This window comes from Equus przewalskii, chromosome 26 (genome assembly GCF_037783145.1).
Source record: "Equus przewalskii isolate Varuska chromosome 26, EquPr2, whole genome shotgun sequence".
NCBI lineage: Eukaryota > Metazoa > Chordata > Mammalia > Perissodactyla > Equidae > Equus > Equus przewalskii.
This window is the reverse complement of record NC_091856.1, coordinates 1,744,516-1,767,277: the sequence shown is the minus strand read 5'-3', so window position 1 is coordinate 1,767,277 and position 22,762 is coordinate 1,744,516. Positions and strand designations below refer to the sequence as shown.

Genomic DNA, 22,762 nt, shown 5'->3' with positions numbered 1-22,762 from the left:
AGAACAGAAATTTATGACTCATTTTTAGCTGTCAATCTGTGTTAACTCTGACGACGTTATTTGAAATTATCAGAAGAAAACTTCTTTTCTTTTTTCAGTTTTGCCCCCTGGCCTCCTTAAAGTGGCCATACTCTGAGTAGCCTCTCTTCTCTGTCCGTTTGTCTCTCTCTTTCAGCCCTTACCGTTTTCTCCTGCCATTGTCTCTTCCCTGCCTCCTCAGAACTGTTTGGTGAGGTTGGTCAGGTGGAATTAGTGTCTCCGAGACTGGAGAAAACAACTGTGTCCTGGTGCGTCTGAAGGTTCAGGACCTCGGACAGCAACACCAGTGCCCTCCCCATGTAAACTCTCACCAGGCTGTGCCTATGCAGCCAATAACAAACAGTAATCATAAATGTGTGTGTCGGGGACCTGGCATAAGACTCAATTTTATAAGTGTTTTCCTAGCAGAATAAACAAAGGAGAACCAAGGAGGGAGAGATTGAATCTTCCTATAGAATCTGGGGAAGTCTCTGGGACCTCAGAGAACAATAGTCGTAGTATCCAGCTGTTTGAACTAAAAGCAATCTCAGTTGTCATTTTATATAATTTTAGTTTGAAAAAAGTTTTGCTTAGTGTATCAGGATCAGGATTGGCTGCATATAACAGAAAACCTAAATAAATAACCTAAAAATGAAGGTAGAGGTTTGTTTCTGTCATGTAAAATAAGCCCAGAGAGAGTCAACACAGAGCTGATATGGAGACTTCACAGTCACTAGAGACGCAAGATCCTTATCTCTTTCCCTTCCGCTATCTTTAGTGGATTCGATTCTGAAGGACAGCTCATGGTCCAAGATGGCAGCTCAAACTTCAGCCATTACATTCATATGCTAGGCAGAAATAAGGAGAGGGCAATAATGGTACCTCTGTTACCTAAGTCAGCCTCTTTTAAGGAGACGTCCTGGAAGTCCCACCCTACAGCTTCCATTCACATCTCACTGGTCACCTCTAGCTCCAAGAGAGGTTGCACAATGTAATATTTTCAGCTGAACACATTACAGCCTGTAACAAACTCAGAATTTTGTTAGTAAGGAAGAAGAGGAGAATAAATATTATATAGGCAACCTGCAGTCTCTGCCACACTTAAGCTCTGTAAGGGACCTTGTGGGTCATGTTCTCTGTACCCAGAGCCTAGCACATTGAATGAGAGCATGCATAAATAAACTGCATTTTAGGAAAATTGTGAGGTCTCTGATTCCTCTTGAAGGGTCTCCTCATTGAACTCTATTTCTAGAATTTCCACTCACTGGTATTTCTTCCCCTCTGAAGTCGCCTTGGGCAAGTCTGCCTTTTTCTTTTCCTTTCTTCTTTTTTTGCTGAGGAAGATTAGCCCTGACCTAAGATCTGTTGCCAATCTTCCTCTTTTTACGCTTGAGGAAGATTAGCCCTGAGCTAACATCTGTGCCAATCTTCCTCCACGTTATATGTGGGTTGCCACCGCAGCACAGCTGGTGAGTGGTGTAGGTCTGCATCCAGGATCTGAACCTGTGAACCCGCGCCACCAAAGCAGAGCACACTGAACTCAAACACTACACCATGGGGCCAGCCCTAAATCTGCCTTTTTCTTGCATGGCAAAACCTTCAGATATCTGGAGACAGATATCTTCTCATGTCCTGTCTTCTTCCACCAGAACTTTGCTTCTCCAGGACCATGACCTCCACCCATTCAGCCATTTCTCATAAGATATGACTCCTGGATTCTCCTTTTCAGCTTGATTTTATGGCAGAAATTTTGTCCCGCCTGAAGGCAGGAAGGAATAAATCCATTTCAACCATGGGCAGTGCCTAATTTCAGGTGCTGTATGGGCTCCAAACTGACAAAAATAAGGCCTTATAAATTATTATATTTATTCTCCTGCAAGTAAATGTCTTACCCAATACAGTAGTTCCCCCTTATCCACAGGAGATACATTCCAAGACCTCCAACGGATGCCTTAAACCACAGATAGTACCGAACCCTGTCTATACTATGTTTTTTCCTATACATACATACCTATGATAAAGTTTAATTTGTAAATTAGATAAGAGATTCACAACAATAACTAATAATAAAATAGAATGATTATAATAATGTACTGTAATAAAGGTTACCATAAATCTTAGCATTCTCAGCATATGATTTTATTCTTTCCTTAGTAAGTCAAGAACTTTCACCTTTTCAATTAAAGGAAGCACTTTATGGCTTCTCTTTGGCGAATCCAAATTGCCAGCATCACTGCTCTTGGGCTTTGGGACTGTTTTTAAGTGAAATGAGGATTGCTTGAACCACAAGCACTGCAATACTGAGATAGTGATCTGATAACCCAGAAGGCTACTAAGTGACTAATGGTGGGGGGTGGGGCCGCATATACAGAATAGATACTCTGGGCAAAGGAATGATTGACATCCTGGGTGGGACAGAGCGGGATTTCATCGCAGCACTGCAATTTAAAACAAATTGTTTATTTCTGGAATTTTCCGTTTAATATTTTCTGACTGGTTGACCATGGGTAACTGAAATGATGGAAAGTGAAACTGCAGATAATGGGGGACTACCACAGATCGGGGAAAAAAAGGGAAAAACATGAAAAGTAAAACAGCCCAAAAGCTGCCACTTGATATTCACAAATTATTACTTCCCCTGCGTTTTGTACACCAGTGGCCCCTGGCAGAGTGGAGGTTTGCCTTTTGGTTGAAGCCCAGGCTCTGCTTCCCTGCTTCCCTAGAGAGTTGAACATCCAGGTCCCATGCTCCTATTTCTCTTTCCAAAGCTGAGTCTCTCTGATTGAAATACTATTCACACACCTGTACCGTGGGGCTCACACTCTCTACCCTGCAGAGTCAGTGGGAGCTTTTCCAGAAGATGCAGCCTCCAGTCCAAGGCCTCACATTTGCCTGATCTCCCATTAAGCACCCCACTCACCCTTGGGTCCAGCCTATCTTTCTGCGTCTGGATCCCCTGAGTACCTCTGCCTTCACATATTTTATGAATATATACACCCACTCATGCAACCACCACATAGATCAAGATATAGACTATTGATAGGTGCCTAGAAGGACCCTTTGTACCTCCTTCCAGTCGATATCTACCCTCAACACCAACCACTATTCGGATTCGTTTTGCCAGTTTCTGAACTTCAGAGAGTGGAGTTGTCCTCTACGTACTCTTTTGTGTCTGGCTTCTTCCCTTCACCATTGTGTCAGAGCGATTCATCCACGTTTGTGCAGCATGTTTTGTTCTTTTCCACTGTTGTATCCATTGTGGTGGAGGATTCCAACGTCATTTCAATTTGAGTCCAATGTGTGGACAAGATTGAGAACCACAGCTATAGAGTCAGAAAAAACAGGGTTGAAATACTACCTTCAAAACTACTTGACTTGCAAATGTCCCTGAAATGTCCACCATCAGGTGGCCTTTGGGCTCCACTAGTTATTTGGTCCCCCTCAGTTACCACAGGCCTCACTTGGCATCAGATTAACTCACAAAGGTCCAAGGTAAGAAACACCATGCCAGAAGGACAGCATCTGGTCCTTCTGTTCCGCAAGAATTCTTGTAGGAGTTCAGTGATTACTCTTCTCTGGCCCCCGGGTGACAGCTCAGGTACAGGGAGACAAGGTCACATCAGTGAATGTGGTGACAACTTTAGTTTAGAAATGCCCTGTCACAAAGAGGAATCAATACGTTACGTCTCATAGGCATAGTTTGCAGGTTCCTTGTGAGACATGAACCTAGTTACAAGAGTCATTGTGCTCAGGGAGGCCCAAAGCCATGGCTTCCCACCAGGGGCTTACACATCCCAGCCCAGGTGCACTTTACCCATCAGGGGTTATTTTTACCGTAAGCAATGCTGCCTAATACCTAGCTGACGCTGCACCTTTATATTAGACTTCCGGGGGACAGGGCTGTAAAGTTAACCAAATTTGTCCTCAGAGAAGGAGAAAGGGAAAACTCTTTATTCACACTCCCTCAGCTGACGCACCGGCCTTTACAGAGTAGTTAACCAAGAGGATTAGGCCTGAAAACGTCCCTGTTCCTTGAGTCAAAAACAATATTTGGCAAATGAAGATGCTTAATAAATGTTTTTTAATGAGCAAATTAATGACAAATAGTAACAGTTAAAGGTTGCATTAACTAAAACCAAAGAAAACCACTTGATTACTCTGTTACCTTGGAGAAGTCTTAATTTCTCTTAATCCCTGCCGCCTCTTTTGTAAAATGGGAATAATGATAATTCACATCTCATTGGGATTGTTGTAAGGATTAAATGAGGTAATGTAGGTAAAAGATATTACAAAAAGCCACACATAAACTCTATTATAGATGGAGAGAGGAGGCCTAGAGAGAGAAAAGGATTTGCACCAGGTCACGTATGGTGGCAGAGCTGTCCAGGTCTCCTGAGTCCCAGCCCAGTGGCTGTCCCCAGTACCATGTGACCTCTTCACACAAGTTGTCTTACCCAGTTAATGGTTAGGAAATCAGAAATTTCAGACCAATCAAGATTTTCGTCCAGGAGAGAAAACTATTGCGAAGGTCCACGTTGCACTATAGACCCCTCACCCGTCCTTCACAGGACACAGTCCATTCAGGTGCACTTCTCCTAGTAGTAAGGGTGAGATCAAAGTTTTCCTCAAGGGCATAAGAAAAAGTGAAACACACATTCTCAGCTTGCTGCTGATTGGCAAATGGAGGGCAAACAGAACCTCTGAGCATTTATTCTTGAAGGCTCTGGTTCCTTTTTTCTCTCCAACAGCCACTGCAGGGAGGGGAATGTGAAAAGCAACATGATCAGAATGTACCGAAAGAGCAAATCTCCATCGGAGTCAGATACCATTGTTTAAAAGAAAGGCGCCATGGACACAAGCCTCAAAACCAGAGGCTTCCCCCAGTGTTCTCTGAATCCATTTTTTTTAAGCTGTTAAAAACACCTTTAAAATCAAGCTGCCACCTTGTGAGAACAGGAAGAGGGTTACCGGTCTTTCCACCACCACCTGCAGGGCTCGCTCTGCTTTAGGCCTCCTTGAGCCACACTCCCCCGACTCCAGCCTGTTCTTCACAGCATGTCAGGGTGGGTTGCTTATAGTCTCTCTCACCAACTTAGCAAAATTCAGTTACAATTAAAATTTGGAGTGAACTGAGGAGAGACTACAGAGATAGTAGTTTGCTTCACAATGCATTTTATTCTCACATTTTCCCATTTGCTAATAATAGTTTCTGACATTGTGCTGGGCCCATTTGTTTTTATCACTGTGAGTTTGGATCAGGTCAGTTTGTGAGTAGGTTCAGGGCTCAGCCTATACCCAGGATGAGAGCTCACTCTGCTATGGCTCACACTGTGGTTGGGCTCAGGGTTCACCCTGCAGCTGTGATTAGGGCTCAGTCTGTGCTGGGCTATGAGTGTGGTCTGTGACCAGGGTAGAGACCTGTCTGTGATTAGCATTAGGGCCCATGCTGTGCTTGAATTGGGTCTCAGCCTGTAACAGAGATCAGATTTGTTTGTGGTGAGCACTGGGATTCCATCAGAGACGGGGGAGAGGGCTCTATTCCAGGAAAGAAGGGTGGAAAGCATTGGTCAGGAGTCCTACATCCTAAGAGCCCATTGAGGGGCTGTCAGGCCAAAGGACTGAGCAGATAGGGAACCAGAGAACAAAGAGCTGGGGCTCAAAACAGAGTTGGCAACCCCCATCGAAATGGCTTAAATTAAAAGGACTGTCAATACGAAGCATGAGTGAGGATGTGGAGCACCTGGAACGTTCTTCTACTGCTGGTAGGAGTATAAATTGTACATCTACACTGGACAACTGCTTGGCAGTCTACATAAAGCTAAGTATATGTATACCCTACGGTTCAGCACTTCCGCTCCTGGAATGAGCAAACAATGGCTACACACAGCACAGGTGAATCCCGTGAAACAGTGTTAAGCAAGGGAAGCCAGACACCAAAGAGTAGATACTTTATGATTCCACTGATGTGAAGTTCAAAAACAGGCAAAATTCATGTCGGATTATAGAAGTCAGAGAAGCGGTTACATTTAGGGGGTGGGATGGACTGGAGGGGGTGTGAAGGAGCCTTTCGGAAAGATGGTATGCCTTATAGTTTGAACTGGATGGTGGTTACACAGTGAAGATATATAAAAATTCTTTGAGATGAACATTTAATATTTGTACACTTCACCGTGTGTAAGTTATATCTCAATGAGAAAAAAGAAAGCAGGTGAAAGAATATAGAAGCATGGTTGGCTAAAGCCTGGTTGGGGAGTTAATTCCACAGTCATGACTTTTCTGCTGTGACAACTGTGATGTTAGTGCCATGGCTTGTTCAGCTGGGGGGTGGGCACAGGGGGTGTTGGGGGTGGGATGGTGCAGCCTTGAAGCAACCACCCTGGGCAATGACATAGTGTAAAAAACCACAGACTAGGAGTCAGGAGTCTTGAGTCTGGATCTCAGCCCTCTGCTTAGCATGTAATCCAGTGGGAAGCACTAGTGTGTTGTGATCAGTCATGAGGTGAGTTACAAATTATTCACTGGTGATTATAAACCACTGAAGCTTTTAATAATTTTCTCTTAATCCATTTGAATTCATAATACATGCATTTGGTTAAGAACAAATTAAATCTTATGCAAGAGTATAGAGTCCATTTTCCCCCATCCCTGACTCCAAACACCAGTCCACCAGTCTCCCTCTTGAGAGGCAACCACTGTCATCAGCTTCCTAAATATCCTTCCAGAGATAGTCTGTACATATTCATGAAGGACTTCCCTGAAGAAAATCAGAGCAGACTCAAGGTATGCCTATAATAGTGTTGCTTGCATACTGAATGCTTTCTTGTATTTTCAGAATGGAAGTTTTCTTTATAAAAATAATACATGCTTATTTAAAAATTGCATAAAGTAAAAGTGAAAGTTCCCTCCACCCACTCTACCCCCACTCGCTCCTCACTTTCAGAGTTAACCACGGTTAACAGTTTCCTCTGTGGCCTCTCTGACGACTTCATATCTGTGCATGCAAACACACATAGAATATTACTACAAATAGCCAATTTGCAATTTGATTTTTTTCATAACAATATATCAGAGATATCTTTCCACATCAATTACGTATAGCTCTAAACACCCTTCTTAATGGCTGCATAGCATCAAATACTCTTCAGCGGGAGAGAAAGGGATGCAGACATGGCAGGAGTTCCACACGGGAGTGTGTCCCCTGAAAGCATCATCTATCATATGCGTCTCAGAAGGAAAAATGTTGAAAGTAGCTGATTTAATCCATCTGGGTCTCAGTTTCTAATCTGTAAAATGGAGGTAATCATGAGAGCCCTGACTCCCTCCCAAGATTACGTAGAAAACCTCACAAGGACACACAGAGAGGAGGAGAGCAGGTGACAGAGTACTTGGAAAACAGGTGCTGCGCAAACATGAGACACTGTTGTTCCTGGAGGGGAGAAGGGGGGCAGTAGTTCCAGGGTCTGGGGTCTAACAACCAGCACTAATCATAATTGCTTTTCCCACCCTTCCTGGCCGAATGAACTGTCCCTCTTTGCATAATAATTGTGAGCATTTGTTGAGTTCTTCCTTTGCCAGGCATTCTTCTAAGATATGTATAAACAAGTCTGCATTGACTCCCTCTGACAACCCCATGAGACAGGTGCTCTTACTATCCCCATTTGACTGCTGAGGCAACTGAGGCAGACATCTTCAGCATGCGGTGGTCTTCCTTCTGAACTACACCAAACTCTGAGCTGTTCACTTTGGAGGCTGTTGCCATGCTTCAGCTCCGGGGTTGGCCTGTCACTTAAACTGGTGGTTGGGGTGAATGCATTAGAGAAAGAAGTGGCTCATACCACTGGTACCACAAAATAAAGAGCAACCGATGACAAAAACCCTGAGTCTCATAGGTAGTCACACTGCTCCAAGACCCTTCGTGACCCCCCTCTGCTAACTAAAAGCCTAGCTCCTCAGCCTGGTGGTCCAGGCCTTCCTTAGTCTGATCAAATAACCTTTACTGGCCTTTGTGTTATACCACAGGAACTTCTAAAACCATTTTCTCCATCATTTCATACCTGTCTGGGAGCCTGTCATGGTTTGAATTGTGTCCCCTGAAAAAAAGAGTTCTGTTGAAGTCCTAACACCAGATCCTTCAGAATGTGACCTTGCTTGGAAGTAGAGTGGGTGCAGATGTAAACAGTTCTGATGAACTCACACTGGAGTAGGGTGGGCCTGGACTCCTATGACTGGTGTCCTTATGGGAAGATGGCCACAGGAAGAGACCCACAGGGAGAGCACCATGTGACCACGAAGGCAGAGACTGCAGTTACGCAGCTGCAAACCAAGGAAGGCCAACAATTGCCATAAGCCCTCAGAAGCCAGGAAGAGGAAGGAAGGATTCCCCTACGGGTTTGGAGGAAGTGTGGTCCTGCAGACAGCTTGATTTGGGGCCTCTCCTCTCCAGAACAGTGAGACAACACATTTCTGTTATTTTAAGCCACCCAGTTTGTAGTGCTTTGTTACCACAGCCCCAGGACACTAATACGGAGCCTCAGTCATTTAACTCCAGCTCTGCAGACCTGAGCCCAAGATGCATCAGGCCTTCCTCCCCCATCCCGTTCCTGTTCTCTTAGCTGGCCCAAGCATCCTAGGCAGTTTGCTTGTACAACACTCAGACAGTCACACCCATGACACTCCCATCTCTTCCGGCAGACAGCGCACCAGCGGTCTGTTTACTTCTCCACACGCCCTGCGCTGGGTGGCCAGGTCCCCTGCCCCTGCCTCTTCCCAGCTCAGGGCCAGCCCGGCCCCTCTGACGAGACAGTAGAATGAAGCCCCCTTCTGGGTTGCCTAGGCAACAGTGCCATCTGAGTGCCCTGGAGCCAAGCAGCTGTGGCTGCAGGGAAGGGAGACCAAGGGAAGGGGGAGGGAGGGAGGGAGTGTAGGGGAAAGACCCAAGGAGAGTCCTTAAAAGTGGCTCTAGTACAAACCCAGCAGGTGAAGTTAAAGCCGCAGCCTGGCCATAGCCAGCATTATAAAGCAACGTGAAGACTTAAGGAGAGGAAAGACTTCACTCAGGGGATTATACGTGGAGCTCAGCTCTGTGTGTCTTTGAGTCCAAACCCCATTCAAACCTGTGCTTCAAGGCCTTTTGACAGCATGAGAGATCAAAAGATAACAAAATTCAGGCAAATGGGGACTGGCATTTTGCACACCAAGGGCAAATCTTCTATGAATTGCCATAAGGTGCACAGTAAATGAAGAGAAAAATGCTTGTGATTTTCAGCTCACAGTAAGCAATGCCTGCTGCATGCAGGGGAACATGTCGGGGGCTGTGTATGTGGGGTGGGAGCACAGGGAGGAACAAGATGTTACACTTGCCCTCAAGCAGCGCACAGTCCTTCCTTCAATCATTACCACAGGAATGGACTTCTATAATACCATGCTGGAACACTCCAAGGCAATTCTTCTCAGTCCACGGGGTTAATTAGGGCTTCAGGGGGTCATGGGACTCAGTCCTAATCAATCAGGTCATCGCATTGCCCTGGCCACAGATTGGTACAGAGGGGTACATACCCAATCTTAGCCAATGAAGGGTAGTGAGTCTTTTGCTAGGATTGCTGAGATGGATATAAGCTCTCTCTTCTGTGCCAGGAGCTGCCATCGCCATCTTGCCACCACATGGCATCTCATATGAAGCCAACATGGTGGTGAGCACAGCTGAGAGATGAAGGAAGACTGGGAGCTGATGACATCGTTGGAGCCCCCAAATCGAGCCATGCCAGATCCACTCCAGATTTTGGGTTATAGAAGCCAATAAATTCTATGTTTCTTAAAGCAGTTTATGTTACTTCCAATTTGAAAGGTTCAATGACAGATACATTAGAAACTCTTTTAATTGACTAATCAAATTAACTAGTGTGTTCCATTCCCTATGTAAAATATACTCCCAGTTTATGCCTCTGTATACTGAACACTCCGGTACTTTGTCCACACACCTGTTTATGTTAGGTGTGTTTATTACTGCAAGTATGTTTTTAATTAAATATTAAGTAAATTGCATAAACACAAGCATAAAAGGAAAGATATTTCCTGGTTCTATGAAAACTAAGTTGAATGCTTTCAAAAGACTTGATGAAAAGTGAGTATTTCTTTCAAAATTCCTTTTGGTTAGACAGGGATATATCTAAAGTTAAAAATGAAACAATAAAAATAGGGATGGGTTGGGGCCAGCCCCATGTTGTAGTGGTTAAGTTCAGTGAACTCTGCTTTGGCTGCCCAGGTTCATAGGTTCAGATCCTGGGCACAGACCTACAGCACTTGTCAGCCACCCTGTGGCAGAGACCCACATATAAACTGGAGGAAGACTGGCACAGATGTTAGCTCATGGCTAATCTTCCTCAAGCAAAAACAACAAAAAAAAGGAGGATTGGCAACAGATGTTAGCACAGGGCTAATCTCCCTCAGCAAAAAGGAAAATAATAGAAAGAAAGAGAGGAGGAAAGGAAAAGGGATGAGTTTTACACTCAGCTTTGAAAGGGTCTCTCTCTTTTTTTTTTTTAAGATTGGCACCTAAGCTAACATCTGTTGCCATCTTTTTTCCTTCTTCTTCTTCTCCCCAAAGCCCGCCAGTACATAGTTGTATATTCTAGTTGCAGGTCCTTCTGGCTCCGCTATGTGGGACACCACCTCAGCATGGCCTGATGAGCAGTGCTAGGTCCATGCCCAGGATCCAAACTGGCATGACCCTGGGCCGCCGAAGCAGGGTGTGCAAACTTAACAACTTGGGCACAGGGCCAGCCCCTGGAAGGGTCTTTAGGTTCTTTTTATCCTCTGAAGAAGCCAGTGCTGGAGATAGTGGATGATGCATACTGGGTGAGAAGGAGACTATTAATTGTCTCAGAAGAAGGCTTGCAGCTTCCACCTGGGACACCTTGAACGTCTGCTCTGGGGAAGCTGGGCACCAGGTAAGGAGTCTGTCTATCCCGAGACTACCATGCTGCTACAAAGCCCAACCTAGCCCCACTGGGAGAGAGACACACCCTGCTAACCCCCAGCTATTCCAGCCATCTCAGCTTAGGTTCCAGAAAGCAAGGGAGGAAGCCATCTTGGATCTCTAGCCCAGTGGAGCTTTCAGATGCCTCCAGCCCTAGCCACCATCTGACTGCAACCTTATAAGAGATTCTGAGTGGGAACCACCCACCTGAGCTCAGTCTACCCACAGAACCATGAGAAATAATAAGAAATTGTTTTCAGCCACTTAATATTAGGTTGGTTTGTTGTGCAGCAATGAATAACCAGTCTTTTGTGGATGAAAGAAGAGAGTTACAAGAAAAGGGAGGTGGCCCCTAATGTCAAATATCACAAAGAGATCATGGAGGGTGAGAAAAGGCCATTGTATTTAGCAATTGCAAAGTCACCATTGTCCCTCAAGCACTGCAGTTTTAATAGAATGGTGGCAGCAGAAGGCACATTGGAAGTGTTCTTGGGGCAAGTGAGTGGTAGGAAATAGACACAATGGTAGACTGGTCTTTTCTCTTCCTTTCTTTTTTAATAGTTTAACATTTGCTGATGATCCTTGCCTGAATCAATTATCTTATTGGAGATTGCAAAATGGTGATTTCCTAATTCTATCAGTCCTTCTACATTTATTAGCTGACATTCTTCTGTAAAGAAGAGTTTTCACTCATCAATTGGAGATGAACCTAATTTCTTCTTGAAATAGCAGGTTAAATGCTTCATTCTTTCTCTTAATTACCAATTTCCTGAGAAAGGAGTAAGCATCCTAGTATTTTCATTGGTGGCAAATGAGTTTTTCCTCCTTTCTCTCTTCGAGTATCGTTATGGACTCATGTATCACATTTATTCAACGTGTTATGATCAATTATAGGCTAAACTAGTCTTTAAAGAAGCAATGGAGGATAGGGCTAAGGATGTGATCAGAAAATTCCTGGAAGAATATAGTGGTTAAAGAAATACACACCCACACCCCCCCACACACACATTTATCCTTATCAGTAATCAAAAAATGAAAACCAAAACTATATAAAAGAGGAAAAAAACTATAAAATATGCAGCTTTGCTACTGGATATATAACCCAAAGAATTCTCACCCAGGTCCCATAGAGGACGTGTACAAATAGATTCACAGCAGCTTTGTTTTTGGCTGTGGGAATTGGAGACTATTTGGGTGTCCACAGTCAAAGAAATCCTTAGGCAAAATGTGGTGGATGGAGCACTAAGCAGTAGTTAGAAGTCATGGGCCAGGAGCTGGCCCGTGGCCGAGTGGTTAAGTTCCCATGCTCCACTTCATCTACCCGGGGTTCGCCGGTTCGGATCCTGGGTGCGGACCTAGCACTGCTCATCAAACCATGCTGAGGCTGGCGTCCCACATAGCAGAGCCAGGAGGACCTACAAGTAGAATATATAACTATGTACTGGGGGGCTTTGGGGAGAAGAAGAAGAAAAACGATTAAAAAAATAAATTGCTATAATTTTTCTGGAAAGTAAAACCTTTAAAAAGATTAACCTGGGGCCAGCCTGCTGGTGCAGTGGTTAAGTTCGCATGTTCTGCTTTCGTGGCCTGGGATTCATGGGTTCGGATCCCAAGTGTGGCCCTACGCATTGCTTGTCAAGCCATGCTGTGGCAGGCGTCCCACACATAAAGTAGAGGAAGATGGACACGGATGTTAGGTCAGGGCTGGTCTTCCTCAGCAAAAAGAGGAGGATTGGCGGCAGATGTTAGCTCAGGGCTAATTTTCCTCTAAGGAGAAAAAAAAAACAATTGACCTGGCAATTCTAGTTTTAGGAATCAAGCCTAAGGAAATAGAAACTCACGCCTATTAGGGTCATAGCAGTGAGAAAAAGGTCAGTGTGTTCTTTTGCCCTCGCCCAGACCCCGTAATGTACATCCCTAGGTGTTTCAGGGAGCCCTCAGAGGAGTTTCACAGGTGTTTGTGATGTGCTTGAGAACAAGTGCAGTCACCAGCTGTTGGAGGTTAAATTCCTCACCTCCTGCTCCAGCCCCTTCCACTGGCCTTGCCCTTTCCACTGCCTTTGCTCGGCATGGTTACGACCGTCATTGAGTTCCATCTCACCTGGAGGGCTTCAGTCGCACAGGCTGCACCGTATTCTTCTGTGGTGTAGCCGAGACTATCTTGCTCTTCTTTTGGTTTTCATACTATTAGAAGTCTATTGTTGTGCAACAATTTTTCAGGAAAGAACTCATTCAGGATTTTCTAATCATCTCTGTCGTCTATCTACCTCCTGCCCCCTCAAAATTTGCAAACCAAGCTGGAAGACAAATGCAAGTAATAGATATGCTGGTCTTGAAAGTGAAATGGGAAATGTAAATCAGAACCACAGTGAGACAGCACTTTACACCCATTAGGATGGCTAATATTTAAAAGAAGGAAAATAACAGGTGTTGTATTGCTGATGGGAATGTAAAATTGGGCAGCCACTATGGGAAACAGTTTGGTGGCTCCTCAAAAAGTTAAGCATAGAATGACCATATGATGTAGCAATTCCACTCCTATTCAAGAGAATTGAAAGCAGGGCTTAAACAGATACTTGTACACCAATGTTCACAGCAATATTACTCACAATAGCCAAAAGGTGGAAGCAAATATAAATGCCCATTGATGGATGAATGACGGATAAACAAAGTGTGCTATATACATGCAGTGGAATAGCATTCAGCTTTAAAATGGAATAAGATGGGTACATGCTACAACATAGTTGAACTTTGAAAACATTATGCTAAGTGAAATGAGCCAGACACAAAAGGACACGTATTGTATGATTCTGTGTCTATGAGGTACTTAGACTAGGCACATTCATAGAGACAGAAAGCAGAATAAGGTACCAGGGGCTGGGGGAAGAGAGAACGGGAGAGTTATTGTTTAACAGGTACAGAATTTCTGTTTGGGATGATAAAACAATTCTGGAACTGGATGGTGGCGATGGTGGAGTAACATTGTGAATGTAGTCGCTACAGACTGAATTGTGTTCCTCCAAAATTCATATGTTGAAGTCCTAACACCCAGTGTGGTAATATTTGCAGATGGGGCTTTGGGGAGACATTAGGTTTTGAGGTACTCAGGGTGGGGCCTCAAGATGAGAAGAGACACCAGAGAGCTTGCTGTCACTCTCTCCCCACCACGTGAGGTCACAGCGAGAAATCGGCCATCTACAGCCAGGAGAGAGCTCCCACCAGAAAGTGACCATGTTGGCTCCTTGATCTCGCACTGCTAGTCTCCAGAACTGTGAGGAAATCAATTTCTGTTGTTCAAGCCACCAGCCTATAGTAATTTTTTAATGGCAGCCCGAGTTAAGTCAGTAATTAATGCCACTGAATTATATACTTGAAAAGGGTTAAAATGATAAAATTACGTTATGTATATTTTACCACAATTAAAAAAGATAGAAACAGAAAGCAAAATGGGCAACCTGCTATCTTGCCTCTCCTTGTAAATCTCTGGATGCCAGTCTCAGAAGGACATTAGAAACTGTATAGTAGTGACTCTAGTCCAGCTCCCTCAGCCCTCTGCCTTATATGCCTGAGGACAGCGAGGTCAGAGAAATGAACTGATCTAACCAGCACCACAGTTCTCTGTTCCTCCTCCTGTATCCCCTGTCTTCAGGAATGGCACCACTGTCACCCAGTTGCCCAAGACAAAAATCTTTGTCATCCTTCATCCTCTCATCTTCCTCAACAGCTAGGTCGTGGTGATTCTACCACCTTAATAGCTCTCTATTCCTACCATCTCTGCCCCAGTTTGTGTCACTTTCATCCCTTGCCAAAGAGCTTTTTAGCCAGCTTTATTGCTTCTCCTCTTGTTCCTCTCCAATCCATTTTCCATGCAGCAGCCAGAGTCTTTCCAAAATCCAATCTGACCATGTCATTCTCTCACTGAACCCTTCAATAGCTCTCTTTAGTTACCTGCGTTAGGTTCAAATGCCTCAACGTGGCATTCGAGATTCTTCATGGTCTTCTGGCCTCCTCTTAATTCTCCACTCGTCACCCAGGCTGCACTCCAGCCCTTTTAAACTTGCGGTTTCCTAAACCCATCATGCTCATTTCTCTTCCTGACGATTGCTGGAGGATGGAAATTTTCAGAGATGAAGATGACAGCACACATGGACGTGGTCCGCCCTTTCTTTTGCACCCCTTAACTGGCAAGGTGAGGCGGCCCAGGGCCCGACCTGGCCCTCTCGCCTGTTTCTTCTTGGCCTGCAAGGCAGCCTCGGAAGGCTCCTTTGGTTACTGGATTAAACAGCTCGCCTGCTCCTTTTCTTCTAGGGCTGTTGGGCAAGGCATTTGACCAAATGGGAGTCGTAAGAGCTGCAACTGGGGTTTGGGGTTTGGGCTCTGGGGTGAAAATAGGTCTGATTTTGCTCAAGGCTGCTGAGCCGTGTCAAAGGGGAGAAGAACGCCATAGTTTAGAGGCAGCGTTTCCGGGCATTCTACGGCGGGCGGGCATTGGGACTGAAGCCCCAGGTAGTAACGCCATGTTATCTGCCTCCTCTGTGACCAGAAAATCAAGAACGGAATTCTGACAACACTAGGTCCCTTGGCCAGTTAGAATCTTCACGTCTTCCCAGTCCAGTTTCCCCCAACCTGCTCCACCTGGTAAACTGCTGCTCATTCTTCAGTTCCTAACTTCCAAGAGCATATCTCACCATCCTCCGAGGAGGCTGTCGACCCGTTCAAGGCCTGGACTGTGTCTTCATCACTGTGTCCCCAATGCCTAACATGGCTGATGACCATGTGCGTGAAAGATCACGCCCCTAGTAAGCGTCAGGGTGGAATCGGAAATCTCTGTTGCCAGATTCCTTCACACTTCTCTCTCATGGGGCCAGCCCGCCACCGGAGCACTGGGCCTTGTCAACTGGTCGCCGTCTCTGCTCGGTCCCCAGTCGGGGGCTGCATGGGCGGAAAGGCTGAGGATAACCCTTTACCGAAACGATCGAGTCAGCAGCTCAGCGGCGCCCTCGCCCACATGGCTGCACTTGGCGGCAACCCCAGCACACGGCTGAGCAATTTTGCTCCTCCACGGCTTTGGTACGAGCGTCAGAGAAACAGAGGAAATGGGTTAGGCGACCAGCATCACATCCAAGAGGGGAGGGCGGCCAGGGGGGCCGCGAACCCGCAGACTACTCTCGGGAAAACTGAGCCCAGCTCAGAAGCCGCTCCTCACCTCGCAGCCTCTCCGTCCTCTGAGACGGGCCCGGCGCGGGGCCGGCTTCCTGCCAGTCCTCCAAGGCCAGGGCGTTTAAGCAGGACGGGAAGAGAGTCAGAGAAGGGGGCGCGGGGCCAGGGCTGAGCCGGCGGGCCGCGGCTCCTGACCCAGCTCGGGCGGCGCCTCTCCGTCCGCCCGTCTCGGCCTCAACCGTCCTCTCCGGGCCGGGGCTGACCCATCGCGGAGACGCAGCCTGAGGACGCAGACAGCTTCCTCCTGAGCGTCGGAACGGAAAGCGGGAGGCGGCGGCTGCAGCGCGGGCCAGCGGGGGAGCGAGGCCGAGGCGGCGCAGCCGGGCAGCGGGAGGCAGCTCCCGGGCCAAGCCCCGGCGACCCCGCGGGCGCGAACACCGGCGCCCCGGCAGCCGCGAGCGGAGCCCCAGGCGCAGGCGGGCTTGGGTCGCGGGAGGCCTGGCCCCGGAGGCGGACCCGAGGCGGCGCGCCCCCGAGCAGGCCTCTCCAGCCGGCGGCCCTCAGCCTCCGGGCCCGGGCGAGAGGCCGGGCAGAGGCCGCCCCCCGCCGCCGCCGCCCCGGAGCCCAGGAGCCCGGCGCCCATTGGCGGCGGCGGCGCGGAGGCCCCGGCCCCTCCGCCGCCGCCGCTTCCCGGCCCCGCCCCCTCCGCCGCCGCCGCTTCCCGGCCCCGCCCCCGCCCCCTCCGGGAGCCGCCTCCGCCGCCGCCACAGACGCCGCCGCCGCCTCCGGCCCGGGCCCAGCCAGCGCCCGCCGCGCCGGAGTCGAGGCGCCGCCGGGGCCGCTGCCCGCGGGCCCGCCATGAGCGGAAGCGCTGCCGCCGCGGTCGCCGCCGCCACCGCCTCAGCAGCCGCGGCCGCCGCGCACTTCCAGCCCTCGTCGTCGTCTCCCAGGCCGGGCCCCGCCGAGCTCGGGCCCCCGCGCCGCCCGCGCCCCCCGCCGCCGCCCCGGCCCGAGCCCGCCGCCGTCGGCCGCCTCAGCCCTCCGGGCCCCGGGCCTCTCCGGGCGGGCGCGCAGGGTGGCGGCGCCTGCGGCCGAGCGCCGGGAGCAGGTACGGGGGCGGGAGCGGGCCGGGCGGGAGGGCCGTGGGGGGCTCGCGCGGGCGGCGGCCAAGGGCGTGCGGTCCAGCAGCGCGGCCCCGCCGAGGGGCGGAGCGCGGGCGGGGGAGCCTCGTCCGGCCCGGAGCCCTGGGAGCCGGGCGTCCCCGCCGCGCCGAGCGGTTCACAAAGCGTTTCCCCCGGGGCAGCCCCTCCCCTCGGGCGGGCAGCGCGGGAGCTCTCCCGGTCCCCGCTGGGCAGAGGGGGAAACTGAGGCTGCCGCCGGGCAGTGACTTGCCCAAGGTCACAGAGCCGGTGAGAGTCGTAGCCTGGCTGGGACCCGGGCCCCCTGGGCCGGCGCGGGCCCGCGCAGGGCGCCGGGGCGAGGAGGAGCTCCCAGCCCCCGAGAGCCGGGAGGATCGCTCGGGGAGCGGGGGGCGCCGGTCCCGGTCCGGGCACGCCCACCCAGCGCCGTTCGGGCTGGCTTAGGAGGAAGGCTCTCCTGCGGGGCGGGACGGAGGTGCAGGGCCCGCTTTGGGGGTCGGTGGTGCTCTGGGGAGCCGATCCGGGGAGCCGCAGCGGGGAGACTCGTGTAAGGGGTGTGCTCTGGGGGCGAGGGCCTCCTTGGGCGAGTGGGGCAGAGCCGCGGAAACTTCTTACCGCGGGGACGGTTCGGTCTCTGCCAGGCCCCTTCCCTACCGCTCCGAGGGCTAAAGCATCCCCGCTGGGCGCCAGGAGGGAGGCCTGCCTGCCTGTGTGGAGGTCCCCGGGAGGTGTCTTTTCCACGAAAGGGCCCGAGGTCCGTTCATGCCCCAGACAGGAGTGCGCCTGTGGCCCTGGTAAAGACGCTTCTGCCACCGAAGACCGAATGAGTTTTTTCCGGGTGGTCTGGACCTGGCACACTTGGAGAACCCCCCGAGACAGGACAGCTGTCCCAGGCGAAGGGGGACAAGTCGCCCGCCTGCCTGGCATGTAACGCAGGGCCGCGGACTGCAGGGGATTCCTGTATTTCTTTGGGGTGGGTGATGGGAGGGCTGTTTTTACTGTGGATGCATCTTGGAAAGGGAAGGAAGCGAGGACGTGGAGTTGGAGAGGACAGGGAGAGGGTCCTGTGGAGCTAGGAACCAGAAGCTGTGGACTGGGGAAAAGGGAGAGGCTATCTCGTCATTGAGGGGGAAGGGAGATGAAAGGGTTGCGGTAGGGAGGGGGGACAGCGTCTGGTCTAGAGAAAAAGGTGGGAACGTTTCAGAGGGAGCCCGACGTGATGAGCTTGAGAGGAGTCTGTTAGCGTGGAGAGTATTTAGAAGGTGGAGTAATGGGTATTGGTCTGCAGTCACTTTATTTTCTTTGTGTAAAGACTGTTGTGGTACTTTTATGTCTGTTTTAGTTTTCCCACTCCCCATCCCTGTTCTCTCCCCTGATCTAAGGTCACAGGCCCATAGTATTGTCTTGGAAGTAAGACTTGCCAAAAGAGGGAAGGGAAAGACTAATTAGCAAATGCGTTAATTAGGGCCCTCTGTCCAAGATGATTCCTTATTTAACTCAGCTGTTTTCCTGCACCTCAGCTTTCCAGCTGTGGTGGCTGTTGGCAGGGTACTTGGGGAAGAAGTGCCCTGAATCAGACAAAGATGGGTTAGATTTTCTTAAACTGAGAAACACCTATTTGACACGTGCATATAAAAGCAGGAGAATTTCCTTGTCGAAGACTTATAATCAGGGAAGTGCAAATTGAAACAGCAATGAGATGCCATTTCACACCCATGAGATTGGCAAAAATTAAATGCTGCGATAACCAAGTGTTGGTAAGGTTGTGGTTCCATACTGCTAGTGGGAATGTAACTGGACCCAGCCACCTTGGAGAGCAGTATAGTGATGTCCAGTTGAAGGAGGGCAAACATACCTATTTACCCCAAATGTCCATTTCCAGGTATACACTCTAAGAAACTGCTGCACGCTTGTCCGAGAGAATAAGTACAGGAATGCTCATTGCAGCTTAAATGTCCACCCACCTGGAATACACAGAATGTTAGATAGTCCCGCACAGTTGATGGTCTAGCATTGTGAAAAATAAACTGTAGCCACATGCATTAAAGTGGTTGACTCTTAGAAATCTACTGTGGGGTGGGGCAGCAAGGAACAGAAGAATTCTTACAGACTGTTTCCACTTGCATAAAATCTGAAAACATGCAAAATTATGTTGTTTGTGGCTGTGTACATACGAAGTAATAGTATAGCAACGTGCAGGGGAACGACTAACTCCAAATTCAGAGTAGTGATTATCTCTGGGAAGAGGAGATAAGGAATGGGGTTGGACAGGGGTACAGAGGGCTGTAGTTGTATCTGTAATATTCTAGTACTGAAAACCTCTGAATCAGATCATTGCAATTTAAGATTTGCTTATCTTGGGTGTAGGGTACAGAGATAGTCATTATATTATTTTAAATATTTTTCAGATGTTAGAAGTATTTCTCACATGCAAAAAACTTTTTTGCTTACAGGGCACAGGGCTTTTTTGCCCAGTAACAGGGAACCTCTAGCTACAGGCTCCCGCCCAGCACAGCCTGTTAGGCTGCAGCTGGCGGTCCTCTTCTCATCCTTTCTGACCTGCACAGCCTCGGTTGGTGATGGCTGCCTTTTATTTTGGAATTGCTGATAGTCGTGGAGGATTTCCCAGTTTCTCTGACCATTCTAGTGGACCTAGGTCAGCAGTTTGAGCTTTGTCAAAATATAAGTGCCCCAGGACGTTCTCACTTATCAGATGTATGGAGGGCCCCAGAAATCTGAGTCTGAAAAAGTTCCCCAGTAGATTCGATGCCCACTAAAGTTCGAGAACCGCTGCCTTAGCATTCTGACGCTGGGCTGTACTCCATTTCAGCTTTGCCCCAGCTAGCCCGCAGGCTGCCTTCTGTTGCCCCTCCTGCATGACTGGGACTAATGTGGACGCATGTGACACTTAGCTCTTCTGTAGGGCATAAAAGAATGATAGGGTTGGAAGCCATAGATCGTTAAGCCCTTTGTAATCCAGGCTATCTATTCCTCTTATTTCTGTGCAGGAAAGGGGCCCACCACCCACGGGGGGAATTGATCAGGTGTTACAAATTTAACCATGTGTCACTCTATGTGGTTTTATATAACTGTAGAATAGAACTGAAAAAAGGTCTAAGAAAGAAGGAGGGGCCGGCCCCGTGGCCCAGTGGTTAAGTTTGCGCGCTCTGCTTGGGTGGCCCGGGATTTTGCAGGTTCGGATCCTGGGCGCGGACCTAGCACTGCTCAAGAAGCCATGCTGAAGTGGCGTCCCACATGCCACAACTAGAAGCACCTACAACTGGAATTTACAACTATGTACTGGGGGGCTTTGGGGAGAAGAAGAGTAAAAAATAAATAAAATAAAAATTGAGAAAAAAAAGAACTATCAGATTTGGAGAAAGTGAACCTGCAGAGGTGAGTATCCATGCCTTCTTGTGCAGATGGTGGTGATTGTTTTAGTGTTTCAGCTTATGACGTGCATTCAACGTTCAGCTGTTTAGGCCTGTTGTCTAAGATCATGGTCCTTAGGAAGCAACCGATTATCCCTCAAGATGTAGGAGTTGTCTTTTTCCCAAATTTGCTAGTTTTCCTCCTCTGCTAGACTGTTTTTGCTCTAGTCTGTTTTTTTTTAATTTTACTTTTTCCTTTTTCTCCCCAAAGCCCCCCGTACATAGTTGTATATTCTTCGTTGTGGGTCCTTCTAGTTGTGGCATGTGGGACGCTGCCTCAGCGTGTTTTGATGAGCAGTGCCATGTCCGCGCCCAGGATTCGAACCAACGAAACATTGGGCCGCCTGCAGCGGAGCGCGCGAATTTAACCACTTGGCCATGGGGCCAGCCCCTGCTCTAGTCTTAATATGTTTAGGTATGAATTTGTATTAGCAAAGGTGGGGATTTCTGGTAATGAAATTTGTGCAGTGCCTGTTTATTTGTCTTTGGTGAGGTGGTTCTTTCTGGAAACCTACTCTGGAGGTGCAGTGTTGCCCCAGGTACATTTTTGCAGGGCAGCTGTGGAGGGTTGTATGCATTGGGCCCAGCACAGGGACACTTGTTTTGGGTGGCAAGTGGGAGTGGAAGTCCATTCTGTGCTCCCCTTACCAAGATGAGCACCTCGTGTGGAACTGTGTCCCCTCAGAGAGGGCACCCCTTTCTCCTTCTCACGGAGGTGCTTTATGGACCAGTGTGGCCCTGCAGTCCCGGAAGTGCTGGTCCAGCTGTAACTAAGTGCTGTCCACCCTCATCAGGGGCTCTGCAAAGAGGGCTGCTCGGGCTTGGGCCTGGGGCTGCAGGTGAGCTTTGCATGCGAAGGGACCTGCCCCTGGCTTTTCATCACCCTGCTCACGTGAACCAAAGAGGTCAGCTGAAAATTGTAAAATGTGTTATGGGGCTGGAGAAAGAGGTACAGAAGAATCGATTTAGAAATACCATTCTGTATGGAAAGACAGAAGGAGAGAGAAACCATTAAAAAGACGAAAGCACTGGTAAGTGGAGGAGAGACAGTGGCTTTGAACCACGTTTGTCTTTGCATTCTTACAGTGCTCACTTTCAGGGAAACATGATGTTATTTTTCTCTTCCTATTTCCCCCTACTAGCATTCTTGAATTTCTTAAGACCTGAGGCTTTTTAGCCAATTTTGAAATATTTACCCATTTGTGTTTTCCATTAAGTGGTTGTTTACGCTTCCTGCTGTTTCATTTTTTCTTGGAGAGAGACGGGGTGGGGGCTGAACCAAGGACGAGACTGGACTTCCTACTGCTGTCGCACAGAGTGGCAGCATGGTTTTCAGAACAGTTGTCAGGGCAGAGAGCTGTCCTGTGGGCTCAAGGAAGCGGGACATTTGAAGTGGTTCCTGTTGTCTTTTTAATTATTTTTAAACACGATTGAGAGTGATGGATAGAGAGTTTCCTGGTGCTTTTGCTGCTGTCTTGAAGGAATTTTTTTGAAGGAAATGTGTGTAAATAAAACTGAAAATGTTTAACGCAAGTGGTGTTATGCCCACACAAGGAGGAGAAACAGTCCTCATCCGCAGGCCTTACCCACAGGAGGCAGTTTGGTTTTTCCTGTTCGGCTTAAGTGGATCTTAGTGCTGTGCTAGGGCTGCTCAGAACACTCGCTGGAGTGATGCTGGGCAGGTGGAGGAGGAGAAGGATGGGACTGTTCCAGGGTTTATCCGCAGTTCCCTCGAGTTGCCATGTGGAAAGCTGTTACTGCATTGTCTGCTTTTGTGATAAAGCGTGTGTAGAAATAAGGGAGAGATTGTCACTTTTGAGGTATACGGTCATCTGACCCTGTTGAAGGAAAAAATGGAGGGAAGAAGTGGTAAAAGAGGAAAACTGCATCCTTGGAAGAGAGAGTAGCTGGCATTCAAGTGGTAGGACATTTTGTAGCGCTTTTGGGTTGTCCCCTGAGTTGAAAGTTCCCTGTCCGCGTCCCTTCTGCTCCAGCACGGCTGATTTCAGTGTGTGCAGATGGGGCTCACTGATCTTCAG

At 48.6% G+C, this 22,762-nt stretch overlaps 1 protein-coding gene and 1 long non-coding RNA gene across 5 annotated transcripts in view; one reads left to right on the top strand and one right to left on the bottom strand.

Moving 5' to 3' along the window:
- Window positions 1-6,543: 6,543 nt before the first annotated feature.
- On the bottom strand, window positions 6,544-16,452 carry LOC139079642 (uncharacterized). The gene is made up of 3 exons (XR_011533421.1): window positions 14,942-16,452; window positions 12,527-12,760; window positions 6,544-12,408 (listed from the first exon to the last, which is right to left on the bottom strand). It is a non-coding gene; the product is annotated as an uncharacterized lncRNA (long non-coding RNA).
- A 480-nt stretch (window positions 16,453-16,932) lies between these two features.
- The window catches only part of RNF38 (ring finger protein 38), a 161,324-nt gene continuing 155,494 nt past the window's right edge, over window positions 16,933-22,762 (top strand). For 3 of the 4 annotated variants that reach the window (XM_070595742.1, XM_070595741.1, XM_070595738.1), the window contains exon 1: window positions 16,933-17,261. In XM_070595742.1, the coding sequence (XP_070451843.1) occupies window positions 17,012-17,261 (250 nt within the window). In that variant the 5' untranslated portion in view covers window positions 16,933-17,011. The remainder of the gene's footprint in view (window positions 17,262-22,762) is intronic. The other variant, XM_070595747.1, reaches the window with a different exon arrangement.